The sequence below is a fragment of the Coturnix japonica genome, chromosome 2 (assembly GCF_054131305.1).
Source record: "Coturnix japonica strain WE chromosome 2, WE-NBRP24, whole genome shotgun sequence".
Classification (NCBI taxonomy): domain Eukaryota; kingdom Metazoa; phylum Chordata; class Aves; order Galliformes; family Phasianidae; genus Coturnix; species Coturnix japonica.
This window is the reverse complement of record NC_140664.1, coordinates 68,124,085-68,139,993: the sequence shown is the minus strand read 5'-3', so window position 1 is coordinate 68,139,993 and position 15,909 is coordinate 68,124,085. Positions and strand designations below refer to the sequence as shown.

Below are 15,909 nucleotides of genomic sequence, written 5' to 3'. Positions count from 1 at the left end.
TGACCTTTGAAATGTGGGTTATGGCACTCATTTTGCCTTTCAGACCTACTGCTGACACAGCAAGCAAATTATTTTGGTATTTGCAGTGCCATTTATAACTTCACCTCAAATTCAATATATTTTTCTAAATTAATGATTTATAGGAGTTCCTCTCTCTCTCTGGGGTTTTGGCAGTGCAATTGCCAATACTGCACGAGAGCAGAGGTTTCTTTTAACCCATAGCACAAAGGAGAAGGGCAACCTCCCAGAAGATACCCACCTCACTGCACACCTGACTTACAGAACCACAAAATTTCCCTTCATCCTCCCCAAAAAAGAAAAAAGCAAGCCAGTTGCCAAAGCAGTATTAATAGGACCACACCAGTTCCAGAACTAGAGGTAATACAAACTCATGGGATTCAGCCAGGCAAAAAGTTTAGAGCTTTCCACTCATTACACAAGTACATCTAGGTCTTGTAATCCAGACAGTGCATAGGAAATCGGTAATCACAGCCTGAATCTCTGATTAGTCAGCTGAGGCAAGTGTTGGGTCGGCTGTGTGAGCACAGGTGAGAGTAATTTAGCTGTGCTCCCAGAAGGGGTGGAGATTGACTCTACCTCCTCTAGACCTCATTTAAGGGCTGACCACCACAAAGGCAGCATCTCTTGGAGATTGTTCCTTGGTGGGGATTGCCTCAGTGGTTCTCAGCAGACTGAAGGCTTCCATATGGGGTAAGTTTTTCCTGTAAATAACCCTTTGGATGTTTACTGCCATCTTTATGTGGAAGTAGAGCCTCCTGCAATCAAGTGACTGACCTCAAGTAATCTACCTAGGCTTTAGTAAAGCCCTTGGCTATGTCTCCTACTGTATTCTTTTCAAGAAACTGGTTGCCTATGGCTTGGACTGGTATACTCTTCACCAGGTAAAAATCTGGCTGGATGGCTGGGATCAGAGAGTGGCCATGAATGGAGTTAAATCCTGCTGGTAACTCATCAATAGTGGTGCTCACAAGGGGTTGGTATTAGGGCCTATTCTGTTTAATACATTTATTGATGATCTGGACAAGGGGATTGAAAGCACCCTCAATAAGTTTGCAGATTACACCAAGTTGGTAGGAAGTGTTGATCTGCTTGAGGATTGGGAGGTCCTACAGAGTGATCCGGACAGGCAGGATCAATATGTAGAGGCCAACTGTATCTGCTTTAACAAGATCAAGTGGTGGGTCCTGATCATTAGTTACAAGAACTGCATTCATTCTTACAGGCTTGAGGCAGAGTGGCTGGCAAGCTGCATGGAGGAAAGTGATCTGTGGGTGTTAGTTGACAGGCAGTTGAACTGGAGCCAGCAGTATGCCCAGGCGGCCAAGAAGCATCCTGGCTTATATCAGAAATAGCATAGTCAGCAGGAGCAGGGAAGCAGTCATCCCTTTGTACTCTGTGAGGCCACACCTCAAGTACTGTGTTCACTTTTTTTTTTTTTTTAATCTGTCATTACAAGACACCGAGGCTTTGGAGTAAGTCCAAAGGACAACAAAATTGGAGAAGGTTCTGGGACACAAGTCTTACAAGGTGCAGTCTGGAGAAGAGAATGGCCAGAGGAGATCTCTAGAACTACCTGACAGGAGGTTTTGTAGAGGTAGGGATCAGCCTCTTCTCCCAGGTAACCAGGAGAGGAAACAGCCTTAAATTGCACCAGGTGAGGTTCAGGTTGGACTCTTCACATAACAGCGGTGAGGTATTGGAACAGGCTGCCCAGGGAGGTGGTGGAACTGCTATCCCTGGAAGCTTTCAAGAAAAGGGTAGATGCGGCAATGAAGGATGTGAAGGGCATGAGTGATGGGCTGACGGTTGAACGAGATGACCATTATTATGTCCTTTCCAACCTTAATGATTCAAAGTCTCCTCTCCCGAAGGACAGAAGTCACGATGTATCGCAGGTAGCCAGGCCCTAGAGAGGGTCGCACACCCACGCACTCTCACTACCGAGCCGTTCCCCGGCAAGATGCGGCTTCTGGCCCGGCCCCTCCGCAGCTCCTCCTCCGGGGCGGTGCGGGTAGGCTCGGCACGGGTCCCGCAGGCGTTATCCGGCGCTCGGCCATGGCGAGCCTTCTGCGGCGGCGGGTGGCTGCTGCCCGCCGCCTCATCCTCCTGCCGTCTCCTCCTCCGGGGCCGGCGGCGGCGCGGCGCAGCAGCTGGGCTCTGCCCGCCGCCTTGGTGCGCCGCGGCGCGTTGGTGGGCGGCCGCTGGGTAGAGACGCCGGCCGCGTTCCCTGTGCGGGACCCGGCCAGCGGCGACGAGCTGGGCCGGGTGGCCGACTGCGGAGAAGCCGAGGCGAGGGCGGCCGTGCGGGCCGCGCACGAAGCCGGAGCAACATGGGGCCGCCTCCCTGCCAAGGTGAGCGGCGGCCGAAGATGGCGCCGGCGGGGCGCAGGGCGGCCGGGCTGAGCGGGGAGAGACGGAGCGGGAGGTGGGAGCCGTCCTGTGTGTGAGAATGACGGCAGGCTTCTGTCCTTGTAGGAGAGGAGCAAGCTTATTCGCAGATGGTACGAGCTGATGATTGAAAGGAAAAAAGATCTGGCTACGATCATTACGGCGGAAAACGTGAGTATAGCGGCAGGTGGAGTGCCGCCCTTGAAGTGAGCACCTCTAAGCTCCAGGTCTGTCCAGATCACAGCTCGCTGTGGAAACGTCTCTTTTTCTTAGAGCCATAATGTATGCTAATGTTAAAACTGAAACAACTCCCAGTTGTGCCCACTTAATGTAATTGAGTTTATATTGCGGACCAGTCAGGGTGTCTGTCACCTGTCACAGACCGGTGGTGTCCTTTTGAGTAAAGCCGTTGTGGAAGATACCACAGCAGCTTTTCTGCTGTGTTCCAACAGCTAATGGCTGTCAGTCTAAAAGACCAGGCCTGAAGGTCTGCAGAGTAATACATCCAAACACAGTGGTCCCTGACAGGAGCCTGTAAATGTTTTGCCTCCATTTGTATCTGCTTCAGAATGGCAGTAGCAGCTAACTGCAGAGTTTGTGAATGAACACAGGCTACATCTGCTTTTCCATCTCACAGTCAAAGTGTGAGTGTAGGATTGTGTGTGTTGAAACTTCATAGTGATTGCTGGTGAAATAATACCAAGTACTTTCTGGAGACAGTAATGTATGTAATATAGGATTATAAAGCACTGTGAAAATAATTCTGAAATTATGTCAGTTTCTTTGTATTGCTTCATACCGCCACTGACAATGTATTTTCAATTTGATGTAACCAAAGGGAAAACCTCTGAAAGAAGCAGAAGGGGAAGTCCTATATTCTGCCTCGTTTCTGGAGTGGTTTGCAGAAGAAGCTCGCCGAGTTTATGGTGATGTCATTCCAGCATCTGCAAAAGACAGAAGAATCCTGGTGCTGAAACAGCCGGTAGGAGTGGCAGCAATTATAACCCCAGTAAGTACAGCTGAGTGTTTGAAATGGTATGAAATCAGTGTAGCTTACAGCATGGGGCCTAATGGCTCCTCTTGCCTCAGGAAACACCTCTGTAAAGTTTCATTTCTACCCTGTACTTTCTTCATTGATCAGAAGCATTTCTTTGATAGTTCTTTTCTCTCATCCTAGTGGAATTTCCCCAGTGCTATGATTACCCGGAAGGTTGGTGCAGCTTTGGCAGCTGGCTGTACAGTAGTGGTGAAACCTGCAGAGGACACACCTTTATCAGCATTAGCTCTTGGAGAGGTGAGCTTTTACGCTAAGCTGTAGGTTAGTGATGGACTGAAGCTATAAATTAGAACTTACAAATGGGATTTGTGGATAACTTGAGCCAATTTCATACATTAAGACAAATTGGCTGAATTGATACAGAAGTTTAATTTATATTATGGGATCTGTGAGTTGTGGTGTGTGCCCTGAGCTTCTCTTCTGACTTCAAACCAATTTCTTTAATACAGTAAACATTAAATGTCTATTCCTCATACATATTGCACTGATACTGTAATTTCTCTTTCCTTTGTTACAGCTTGCAAACCAGGCTGGAATTCCAGCAGGAGTTTATAATGTTGTTCCTTGTTCAAGACAGCAGGCACCAGCTGTAGGGGAAGTTCTGTGCACTGATCCATTGGTAGCCAAAATATCTTTTACGGGCTCCACTGCAACAGGAAAGGTACATAAGTGCACAGAATATCCTTGAAGATTATAACTGTGGTTATACCAGAAAGGTAGGGGGAAATGTGTGCTTTCATATAGAGCCTTCTTCTTTACTGGCTACTGTATTGTACAGAGATTGTACAAATAAGTGTAGACCTGTTGAGGTTCTGCCTAATTACTTCAGTGTCAGTACTTCACATAAGGATGCCTGTGTGCAGCTTCTGGATAATACCTAAAGCAAATCTTAATACCAAGTTCTGGCGCATATTAGAAAACTGCTGTGAGTTGTCAAGTTTTTTGTTGCAAAAAAAGAAATGAGCAAGCAAAGAAGTGACAGTGTCAGCGTATAATGTCAGCCTGACCCAAATGTGATGGAAATACTTTCCTTTGTTATTTTTTCAGCAGAGTGTAATCTCTAAAGACTTTAATGAAGGAAATTGTTCCTTGTATTTGTGGTGGGAGAAAACAGATGGTGTAGTGTAACACAGAAGATGCAGATTAACTCCCTGCCTGAGTTAAGTTTCTCAGTGCCTTCCATCTGTAAGCTTTGTGGTTCCTCAGTTTGCATCTAATAGAAGTAGAAATTTCTGTGTTTCCTCAGATACTGCTGAAACACGCAGCTGGCACTGTGAAGCGAGTTTCCATGGAGCTTGGAGGGCATGCTCCTTTTATAGTGTTTGACAGTGCTGATGTGGACCGTGCTGTTGCAGGAGCCCTTGCTTCTAAGTATAGAAACTCAGGTCAGGTAAGAGTAATTATTTTGTCCTCGTTTTTTGGGATCAGGAGAGCTGTAAACAGAACATCTCACTGTGGAGAGAAAGATGTTGGGGCCACACATGGCTGTGGACACTTATGCCAGCTATCATGCAGCAACTTTGAATAACAACAGTGTAAGATTGTACTTCACTATATATATAGAAGATAGCTGTTACTTTTGAGAGGCTGTAGTAATTAAAGTAGGATTCAATCAGAGCATAGGGGTTAGCATATATGGGTGTGTTAGTAGGCAGCTGAAAGCAAACAAACTCCAGGAGGAAGGAAAACTCCAGTTAATGAAGGAGTGAGGAGGAGGAGGAAGGAGAAAAATAAGGGGAAAAATAAGACTCCACAGCACCAAGTGTGAACTGAAATTCTTTTGCTCAATTCAGCATTCTCTGGTGTGTGTAATTAGACTGTAATACTTCTTGCAGCTTCTGAACCCTGCTTGATCCATGTACCAGTATCCACTGAAACCACAAAGCCTTTTCCCAGCATTAGCAACTTAAATGTAACAATATGGAGTATTTTACATGGTTGTTTACAGCTTGTTGGAGTTGTATTAAGTGAGTAGGATGGCAAAAGAAGTGGTAAAATTAGGTAAAAGCTTAGGATGCTGGATAATAGGCAGAGCACAGATCACTGTAGTATCCTGTCATTGTGGCATGAAGGGCAGAATGAATTCAGAATGAAATACAGCGTAAGCCACTGTTTGCTTTTCCTTTTCGTGTTTGCTTTCAGACGTGTGTTTGCTCAAACCGTTTCCTGGTGCAAAAGGGAATCCATGACAGATTTGTAGAAAAGTTTGCTAAAGCCATAGAGAGCGAACTGCGTGTTGGAAGTGGATTTGATGCAAAAACTACCCAAGGGCCGTTAATTAATGAAAAAGCAGTGGAGAAGGTATGAAGAATATATATACAAATTGATTTTTTGACACCTTAAATTCCTTTTTATGGTCCGTAAAGTAACTTTGAATTCTGTTTAACTTTGTAATGCTTCTTTGATAGAGAATATTAAGTGTGGCTGGAAGTTTGCTATCTCCTCCAAGCTTGTGTGTGTATTGAGACGTGACCAGTTAATGTACCACTCTCTTATTTCCATTTTTAAAGAAGAAAGAGGTTTCTCCTTCATGAGAAAATAAATCTTCCTAATTATTTCTCAGCTGTTCTCAAGGACATCTACTGAAATTGGGTATGACGTGAGAATGATGTGGTGATTCCACAGTCACTGTGGATTGAGCACTGTGATTGAGAACTTACTTTGGTAAGACGTTACTTTGCCTTTGGCAGAAAATAAGCAAAGTAACACTGAGGTTAAAGGTAGCAGAGCCCTGGATGCTGTAATCATTTGCTATCTGACATGCATAGTTCAGGTCTTCTATTTTGAATTACTTGTGACTCCAGGAATTTTATTTTTAAATTGTAGAAAGTCACATTTTCTGTAATATTTCATCCTTTCTGAGGTTAAAGATTATGAATTATTCTTACAAATTCTGAAAATACTCAGAATCAGCTGGGAGACAATAATACTTGAATTTCTTTCAAGTGTACAGATGTAATTGAATTCCTTCCCTTTGTGTACCACTGAAGTATTGTGTATATCAAAGGCCGTACACACAAGTGTGCCAGCACTGTATAATCACATAACTGCCCTTCTATCATTTCAAGGGAGTATATTCTAGGTTGAGACTTCTTTGGTTTTCTTGTTACTTTCGTGTCTTTAGATGAACTGTAGATACAGGTAGAAAATGTCTTTGCCAGTCCAGCCTTGAGAACTTCCTTCTGTTGCCCGTTTTTCTTTAAATCTCTTTATATATGATAGTTTCTGTTTTCACAGTGCCCGATCATGAATATCAGGTGTACCATTCAGTCCTTTTCTCCCATTAGATGTTCTCCTTCCATACAAAAGTTGAATGCCTGTTAGATGGGGAATATACTCATAATTAAACTCGAAAGATTGAGTAACTTTGCAAATAGTTTGTGAAATATAAACGTCTCTTCAAAATCTTTTTAATTCTGGAGACTATTATTCCTTCAGTGAAAAATTCATAGATGTTCACTTTTAAATGCTAGCTTTGAGATTTCTGTTTTGTAAACCTTAGGTAGAGAGGCACATTAACGATGCAGTTTCACAAGGAGCATCCGTTGTGATTGGAGGGAAACGGCACAGCCTGGGGAGGAATTTCTTCGAACCAACATTACTGAGCAATGTTACGACAAAAATGCTTTGCACTCAAGAGGAGACCTTTGGCCCTTTAGCACCAGTTATCAAGTAAGATTCTTGGAGATTAAAACACAGCAATAAGAAATAATGAGATACTGTTTTGAATAAATAAGATTTGACTGACTGACTGCCAGAAGCTTTTGGAGGGCAATTTGTTATGTGACTTGATAGCCCTGAGTTTTTCTTCTCTGCCTTTGTCCACAGTGATTGGACAGAAGAACCTGCAGCCATCTGTCGTAGCTGAGAGTGCCTGTATGGCTATGTAGATGTTTAACTACTGGCATCTAGGGCAGATAAAACAATCCTAACTACTTAATTGTAGTTTTAATTGAAGTAAGTGGTAGAAACTTCTCCATTGCTTTGAATTTAAAATTAAATTAATTTTGAAAATTCCTTATGAAGCAGACAAAAAACCTGTGTACTGGCTTATTCTTGATAAAGCTGCTTCTTGGCAGTAAGTCAGCAAAATGGTAGATCAGTGGCAGGCCTCATTTGCCTCATTTTTATCTTTTTTTTTCTCCTTGTATTGACAGATTTGACACTGAAGCAGAAGCAATTGCTATAGCAAATGCAGCTGATGTAGGTTTAGCAGGTATGCTTCTCTTATCTCTCATACACTTTCTGTAAGCTTCAGTGCTAATGAAGTAACAAGCATTGTATCAGTAAGTATCAGTCTTCTGCTATTGTTCCTCCTGACTTTATTTTCATTTTGCATGTCTGTGTTTGTGTGGCAGGGTATTTCTACTCCCAAGATCCAGCACAGATCTGGAGAGTTGCAGAGCAGCTGGAAGTCGGAATGGTTGGTGTAAATGAAGGCATTGTCTCCTCAGTTGAGAGCCCTTTTGGTGGAATAAAGCAGTCTGGCATAGGGCGAGAAGGTTCCAAGTACGGCATTGATGAATACTTAGAAATAAAGTATGTCTGCTTTGGAGGCTTGTAGGAATCTTCTGAAAGCACAATCCCAGCATCTTGGAAAAGAGTGCTGTAGTTTTAAGAGCTTTTTGAACAAGAAATATGTAATTAATACAACTTTTACTTTCTCTAAAAATAAGCAACCCTGTCCTGTATGTAAGACATATTGACAACATTACGTGCCACATGTTTTTATGTGTTCATACCATATGAATACATTGTTTTTCAGCAATGTGATCATGGTGACCATTACCTCTAAAAGGGAGTAAGGAAGAAGGCACATTTATTATCCTTAGGTCACCCTCATTAGTGGGGGGACTTGGAAATTTCAGCATCATGAAAATAGATCATAATCTGTGTCAAGGGGAAAACAGACCACCTTTTTCTGCTGCCTCTATCTGAATGCGTGTAGGATGGGAGAAGTGTTGGTTATGGCAGACTGCCTTTAAACTTTTGTGTAAACACTGACACTTTCTAATGCAGTTCTGTAACTTTCTTTTTTTTTTGTCTTTTTTTTTAAAAAAAACTGTGGGATAATCTGATGCTTATGAAAGATAAGTAAGTGCTTGGCTACAACTAGGAATCCATGCAGGTGAATGAACAGCTTTGCAAGTGCACTTGCACTTGCAAGTAATACTGGCTGCAGAGCTGTCACCTGTTCATCCTTTGGGCTTCTGAGCAAAGAGCTGTAGTTTGTGCCTAACTGCTTGCAAGTTTGGGGTCAGGTACGGCTCTTGTTTGGTATGTATGCGAGTCTCAGTTGTTCAGAGAGGATGGCAGTGCAGGACAAAGAGTTGCTGGCTCAGTAAGGAGCAGGAGGAAGATGGGATGCATAGCTGCAGAACTAAGCTACAGAACTTTTAGGGGGACACTGAAAAGCCTATATGAAGGAATCCCAAATGCTGACATGAGAACATGTACAAACTCTTCTGTGAAAAGAATGTAACTGTCCTTTGGTAGAAGGAAGGTCACTGATGTCAGTGTTGCTCAGTGTCTATAGTTTTCCTCAGCACCTCCCAAGAACATGAGCAGGCGGTTCATTTCCTTTGGAATCTGCCTTGGATTTATGTTCACACAAAGCAAATATCCATTATTGAGAAAGGTATACGCATTTTTTATCTTAGGTAACTTGCAGTCTAATAACGATTGGAAATAAAAATAATTGTAGGCAAGACTTTTAGCCATAATTCCACTACTTTCATTGACAAAACATTTCAATGGAAAATGGAGGAAACCCTTTCTTTAAAAAGAAGCAATATTAATTTGGCAAATAGATTAGTGCTGTAGAGGCTAAGGAGAAGAAACTTTGTTTCCTCTGGTTAACTTATTAGGTGGGGTTATACCCGTTAATTATTACAAATAAAGGCAGGTAGCACATCTCTCCTTCATATATCTGTATTTATGCACTAATGAATGTAAGAAATGGGCTATTTTAAGAAACTTGATTCAATTAGGCAAAAAGGTACCAGGTAACAAACTAGTTAAAAAAAAAGCAGAGCTAAGTATCACAGGGTTTTTGGTTTTAACAGTTGTGTGTAAGGTAGCATTAACTGTTACTTCTTATTTCTAAATATTTTTTATGGTTGTATTTGTATAACACCTGAGAACAGGTGTGTGTAGAGTGTGTGTGTGTGTACATCCTGCCAGCCGAAGGACAAGTAAAAGACAAGTGCACATTGTTGTTATTAATTTTCAATGCACCAAGAATGTGCATTTACAGTGATAATGACTGGATACTCTTATCAGTTGTAGCACATTTGCTTTCTCTGAAGAACAAAGAGAGAGAACTTAATCCTACCCACATAAACGGCAAGAAAATTTCTTGTTCTAGACAGCTTCTGAGTGCTCAGCTTTACTGAGTGCACAAGCTGCCTGAATTTGGGGAACAAGACCTTGTGGAACAGGGAGCCTTCTGGCAGCTCTGGCTGCTGTTATGTTTTTACTCCTTGCACAATGTAGCCCAGCAGAAAAAAAGCAGTAAGCCAGTGCCTGGGTACCAGCAGTACAGCAATGAAGGCGCACTCACAGACATCGCACACAGGTTGGAATATCTGCCACATCAATTGCACAGACTTACAATATGCTTGCACTATCAAATAAAAGTTAAACTCATTTAATTTATCGCTGTATTACGGTGCAGTCTTGAATGTAGATGTACTTCTTGGGACACTGCAGTTAGAGAAATAATTGTTTAGCCTGCTGCTCTCTTCATTGCTAAATTAGCGATCTGATGCCTTGGTGAATTTAAAATCATTTCATGTCATTTCTAAGAATAGCACTGTTACAGTTAATGAGTAAATGTTTACTTTTTTGTAGTGTGGTTTTTTTGTATTTGATAATGAGCACAAACCATAATTAAGTTGTACAATGAAGTTGAAAAATAACTTTGTCCAGATAGATTGGAGTGTGGTTGGATTCCAACATGGTATCTTTGTGTCATTAAATAAGCACAGAATAATCTTAATGTTGTTTTCATAGCAAAAGCTGTGATTCTTTAACAAAAGATGTACTTGAATCCTCACATTTATGTTTATGATGTTCAGAAATTTCTGGATTTAAAACTGTGATGGAAGAACATTTTCAATTAATAAATAACTTATGTGAAAGCATTGGATTCTGTGCTTTATTACAATATTCACTGTCGAACTCACAAGCTGACAGCAGCAAAAGTAAGTTCTGTCCCTCAGATTTCCACGGATATTTTGTTGTGCCAGGCTTAGCACTGGAAAGAAAGATATTTCTCTATGCATGTATTCTGTAGGTGCAAGGTTAACTATCCAATTACAATGCCTTGAATCTAAGTCAAGTAGGTGAGATCACTTTGACCTATTTGTATGCCACAAGTTATTCCATATGCAAATGTTTTTTGCTGAATCAAACATTTTACCACAAGAGATGGGCTTTGTGGACCAGAATGCAATTTCCTGCTTTCAGGATGCGATAACCTGTACAATTCTTGAATTATTTAAAATAGGTTTTTAAAAACTTTACTATTATCATCATTTCTAATTTCCAGTTCAACTTACTGAAGGCCAAATTCCATCTTCTTTTCTTATGTTAGCCTTTAAAATGCTGTCGTTTGACCCCTGCTCTCTGTCCTATAAGCTTAATGAATTCTTAAGAAACTGCATGTACCTGTTCTACTTGAGATAAACGTTTTTAGCTTAAGGGGCAGAAATTCTCTCCAGCTGTAGTGAAAAGATGTTTGTTTTTTTTCTTTATTTCGGTGAAGTCACCCCAGGCACTGCTTGTCCATTGGTATGCTAAGCTGGAAAATGCATACTTAGAGCAAGCAAGGTGGCTCTAGGTCCCAGTGACACCAATCTAGTAGCAGTGAAGAAAGACAATTGGTGCTACTAAGATATATTTCATATTTGAACAATATCTAGCATTTAATTTTGTTTAGAATAGCTGGTTCTTGTTCTTCACTCCCTCTCGTCACCAAGACCTTTGGATTTAATGAAATGCATAAGTTAGCTAGACTTCTGTGGCCTGTCCATTTACTTGGCAGAATATATCTATTTTTAAAGACATCTATGATTGATTTTATGTTTTCATAAGCTTTGCAAAATGAAAACAGCAGTTTGAATGTCTTGCATATAGTAAAATAGCTTATATTGTTCTAAACTCATCATTCATTCAAAGGCTGTTGGGAGTTGGGCAATTCTGCAAGTACAAAGCATCTCTGTTTGACTTGGTATTGAAGTAGCTGTATTTCTGCAACTGGTGCAGACTTCAGGATAACTTTTTGTCCTACTGCTTATACAAGGCCTTACCTATCCCAAAGCAAAAGGTTTAAAAATGGTATTCAGAAGGTTACACAGGCAATTAACCTAAGGACAAGCAGGACATGGAAATTCTCTAAATCAAAGTAGAACAGCTTTTTCTACTTCCTAATATACTGCATTATACTACCTCTCTGCATAAGATACCTTTTTGCTATTGTCAGTAGCAAGTCAAGGGATCAGATGTTATACTGCTTTTTTGAGTAGACTTCAGCTATGTTATACAATTTGTCCCTCTCAGCCCGAATTGAGTATTAAGCCCAATACAGAAAGTACCTCACCAAGTTCCTAGAAGAAAAGACCAAATTTTATTAGTAGTTACATAAATGTTATAGTTTCAGCTCAGAAATTATTCCAGTTACAATACACAGTCATATTCAATAAGTAACATTTGTTAGAATCGGATTAATTGTATAAATAGCTCACCCATCCACCCACAGGGAGAAGTTTTTCTATACACAGACCAGCTACATGATGTGTGGCTCATCTGCACCTGGTTCATACCTTGAGCAAAATAAAGGTGTAGTTTTTTTGTCTTCCATTTCTTTCCTTTATATTTTATTTCTAAGCTTCAGGGCTCCCTTGTCATGGGGAGTTCTGGATCTAAAAGGTGTATGATGATACCTCTTTGCTGCAGAGGTATGAGCTCAATGTTCTAATTAGGTGTCAATGAAAAGCAACAGCTGATGTTAAAATAACTAATTCACTTCTGCCTTACCTTCTAGAGAAATGCTTTCCTTTCTCAATCGTTACAAAAATGGCTCAGAAGACCAGCATCTGTCATTTTATTACTGCCATCCCCCAACTCCAGTTAACAAGAGCCCTCTACTAGTTTACTGAGCTGCAAAACTAGCTTCATGTGGGCTAAAAGAAGAACAGAAAATTTGCCTAAGAAAATTATTTCAGGAACATTAGAACTGTCGAAGGAAAGTTCAAACTCAGCATTGAGAACTTCCCTGTTTTTGGCACAGTGAACTCCCTTATATGTTTGCACTTAATTTTGTTTGCCACAATAAACTAAGAAAAAAACAAATGATACAACAACCACATCTGACAGCAAAAAAAACAGGTGCTTGAATAAGGAGCTGAATGTGATATATCTGGAAGAGGAGATCGCTTATCTTCTGTTTACCAGGAAGGACGTAGCTGCAAGTGTGTCTTTACAAATGAAACAGTAACATTCTTGTTTTCCCTCTGCAAATGAACTCCTCCATGATTAGACTATGATTAGATTGAATTTCTCAACAATCCACTCTCAATTAAAATGAACAGCTGAACCACAGGACGATAGATACTTTACATGTGTATCACAGCAGACTTGCCTAGGTAAATTTCAGTTGGTACTGCAGCAGTGTTTTAGTTAAAAAAAATTATAAACACAAAACATTATTTGCAGTATCACAACATTGAATACTTGAACCTTTTTAACATATCAGGCAGTAATGGCAAGGAAGTTACTGTAAATACATTCCCTACTTAAGATGCAACAGAGGCAGCCCTTTTACACAGCTGGATAACCTCTACTTGTGCGTGTATCAGCCAGCATCTTTAAATGTAAAACCAAGATGGAAGTGAGAATCCAGAACTCAGTCCAAAGCTACGATGAACTCCAAGTGTTGGCACACTGTTTGTGTTCTAAGAGAGCACCTTACCAGTGCCAAGCTGTGAATTTCTTTTCCAAGGGACTTAAAGCTGCACATGGCAAGCTGTATCTTAAAAGAGAAGACTTACCGTAGGGAAAGTCTCCATCCCTGCCTCAGAAAGAAGCTCCCATACGCTTTCTGTGTAAAAAAGAAAGCTGTGTGGAAGTAAATCTGAGGACTGTGTGCTTGCTTCGAACCCAAATGTAATTGATAATCCAAATCAGAAAGCTATCAGCAGTCCTAAGGTCAGCCATTGTGTTTACACCTTAACAGCTTTTCTTCTCTTTCGTTCCACCTGACATGCAACAGTAAAGCAGTTTTTCTAGAAATAAAGATGTCACTGAATTGAAATCAAAGCCTTGCTATATTCACTCCTTATTTCCTGACATAGTTATGCTTGTCCAAATGATATAGATGATACCACAAATTCACAGAGCCAGAAATATTATTTTAAAATCTTGGTTCAAGTTGGTATTAGTAGCAAACCTCGTACCGTGAATGAGGAATTACTTCTCCTTCCAAGGATATGGAACAATTACATCATCAGAATGAGAGGCTTCTTGAAAAATCAGCTTTCAGAATGTAAATAAAATACAATGAAGATGTCAAAGCGTTACCCAGAGGACAGAATTCTGTAAGCATCTTACACTTGGGAAGGCCTTGGGCATTAAGAAGCATTAGACCAGCTTCTTATTGTTATAGGGCGAAATATTTAGCCAGATCATGCAGATGATCTCATGGTGCACGAGCTTGCCGCTGATCTCAAGGTTGGCACCCACAGCAAGTGTGTGTGGGAGAAACAGCCCAGGGAATTCTGTAGCACTGATAAGAACAGGTTTCTGATTAGCTGTTTTCATAGAGTACTTGAAAGAACCATCTGCTACTCTTCAGCACCAGGCTTGAAAAATGTAAAATAAACCCCCAAACATCCAAGTGACAGACCTGACAGAATTGAAGGGTGCTGACTGCATTGACGAGTACTAAACAGTAAGTTCATAGATAAAGGCACACTAGAGACAGCATAAGCAGTAATGGAAAGGTGCTGTGGACGAAAAAGCTGGAGAGCAGACAATATATAGCACAATACTAAGGACTGGCTGAAGTTTGTCCTGTTGAGTCTTCTTACTGTAAGAAGAGTGCATTCCCGTAGTATGTGAGAGGTCAGTTTGTAGTACTGACCCTGGGCCTCAGCATTTGACAGGGAGATCAAATCTATTGCAGCCAAGTATTCAGGTTCCAAGTTCCTGCAGAAGAAACACAAAGAATACGAGAAGGATGTTGGAACATAAGAAATGGATGGCCTTCAGCTTGAGAAAAAGTTACCAAAGATGATGGAAGAAATGTTTCATTAAATGTCTGAAACTGTTTAAGAGACTTAACCTCCTGAAAGAAAAGCACAGTAAGGCTGTGGCTGAAATACAAACATCAGCACAGATAGACTGCAGTGCTTCCACCTGCACCCAAATAGATATCCTAGGGACTAAAATACCTTACGGTGCATGGAGCTCTGCTACATGGAAGTTGTTCTAGTACACAAAGCAATAGTGGGTAGACACAGATGTGTGCAGCTGAAAGAACTCTTCCAACAAGCAGCTGTACTACAAAAGGAGTTCAACAGGCACAGTATCTGGGAAGATAGAGATTGATATATGGTATTATTTACCAGGCTTAAGAGACAGTCTTGCCTTAAGACAACACAATGTAGATCCTAATCTAATCTCAGTCTGATTAACGTAAGTAACTCACAAGACCAAAGATACCACATGCTTGTCTCTGTTCCGAGTAGAAAGAACCTTCCTCCAACCCTTTAAATGCTATGATACTCTCAGGATGAATCAACATAAGAGAAACAGGTTCAAATCATAAGCATGCCACGTTGCTGCACTTTATGTCTGCTGCTTCCTTTCAACCTAGCTAGTTCTTCCGACTTTTGCAAACTCCATTAACAAGAGATGCACAAAAGCCAGTGTTCAACCCAACCAATCTTTTGAGTCAGAATTCTTTGACAGAGTGGAGAAAGCTCCAGAAATTCTCCACCATGTTATTCCTCATTAAAAGGATGAGGTCTGTTCCCTCTGTGCCCCTTCTGATATGCCCCTCATGATCTCTACACCTTTGTACCCTTCTCCATTAATGGATTTTTTTACCATCAGATTAAAATAAACCATAGAATCACAGAATCATAGGGGTTGAAAGAGATCTCTAGAGAACATTGAGTCCAGCCCCCCAAAAACCAACCAGCAACCAACCAAAACACAAAAAAAAAAAAAACCACCAAGAATAAAAACAAAGCCCTATCCAAAGTGCTGCCAAGGAGAATGTTTTCTGCATTACAAAATACCATTTTTCTAGTTTATCTTAAGGCTGCCAACACATGAGTAAAGAACCAACAGGAAAGGCTGGCATCCTTGCCAGACAGTGCCACAGATGCCTATGCCCCCACAAGTGAGACTTGCATACAAAAGCCAAACCTTCTGTG

The 15,909-nt window shown here is 41.1% G+C and overlaps 2 protein-coding genes across 8 annotated transcripts in view; one reads left to right on the top strand and one right to left on the bottom strand.

Annotated features, from left to right (window-relative positions):
- The first annotated feature begins 2,020 nt into the window (after window positions 1-2,020).
- On the top strand, window positions 2,021-10,608 carry ALDH5A1 (aldehyde dehydrogenase 5 family member A1). Of its 2 annotated transcripts, none has more exons than XR_014942728.1 (10): window positions 2,021-2,373; window positions 2,497-2,580; window positions 3,248-3,418; window positions 3,587-3,703; window positions 3,984-4,182; window positions 4,713-4,856; window positions 5,609-5,767; window positions 6,969-7,138; window positions 7,624-7,682; window positions 7,825-10,608. XR_014942728.1 is itself a non-coding variant. In XM_015854768.2 (10 exons), exons 1-10 carry the CDS (start codon window positions 2,077-2,079, stop codon window positions 8,028-8,030), a joined length of 1,551 nt encoding a protein of 516 aa, XP_015710254.2. In that variant the 5' UTR covers window positions 2,021-2,076; the 3' UTR covers window positions 8,031-10,608. The 2 variants fall into 2 exon arrangements, 1 of the variants encoding a protein (XP_015710254.2); XM_015854768.2 differs by having other exon boundaries at window positions 3,984-4,127.
- Window positions 10,609-12,072: 1,464 nt separating this feature from the next.
- Window positions 12,073-15,909, bottom strand: part of KIAA0319 (KIAA0319 ortholog) — a 41,393-nt gene continuing 37,556 nt past the window's right edge. For all 6 annotated transcript variants that reach the window (XR_014942724.1, XR_014942725.1, XR_014942722.1 and 3 more), the window contains exon 22: window positions 12,073-14,674. The gene's annotated coding sequence lies outside the window, so the exon portion shown is untranslated. The remainder of the gene's footprint in view (window positions 14,675-15,909) is intronic.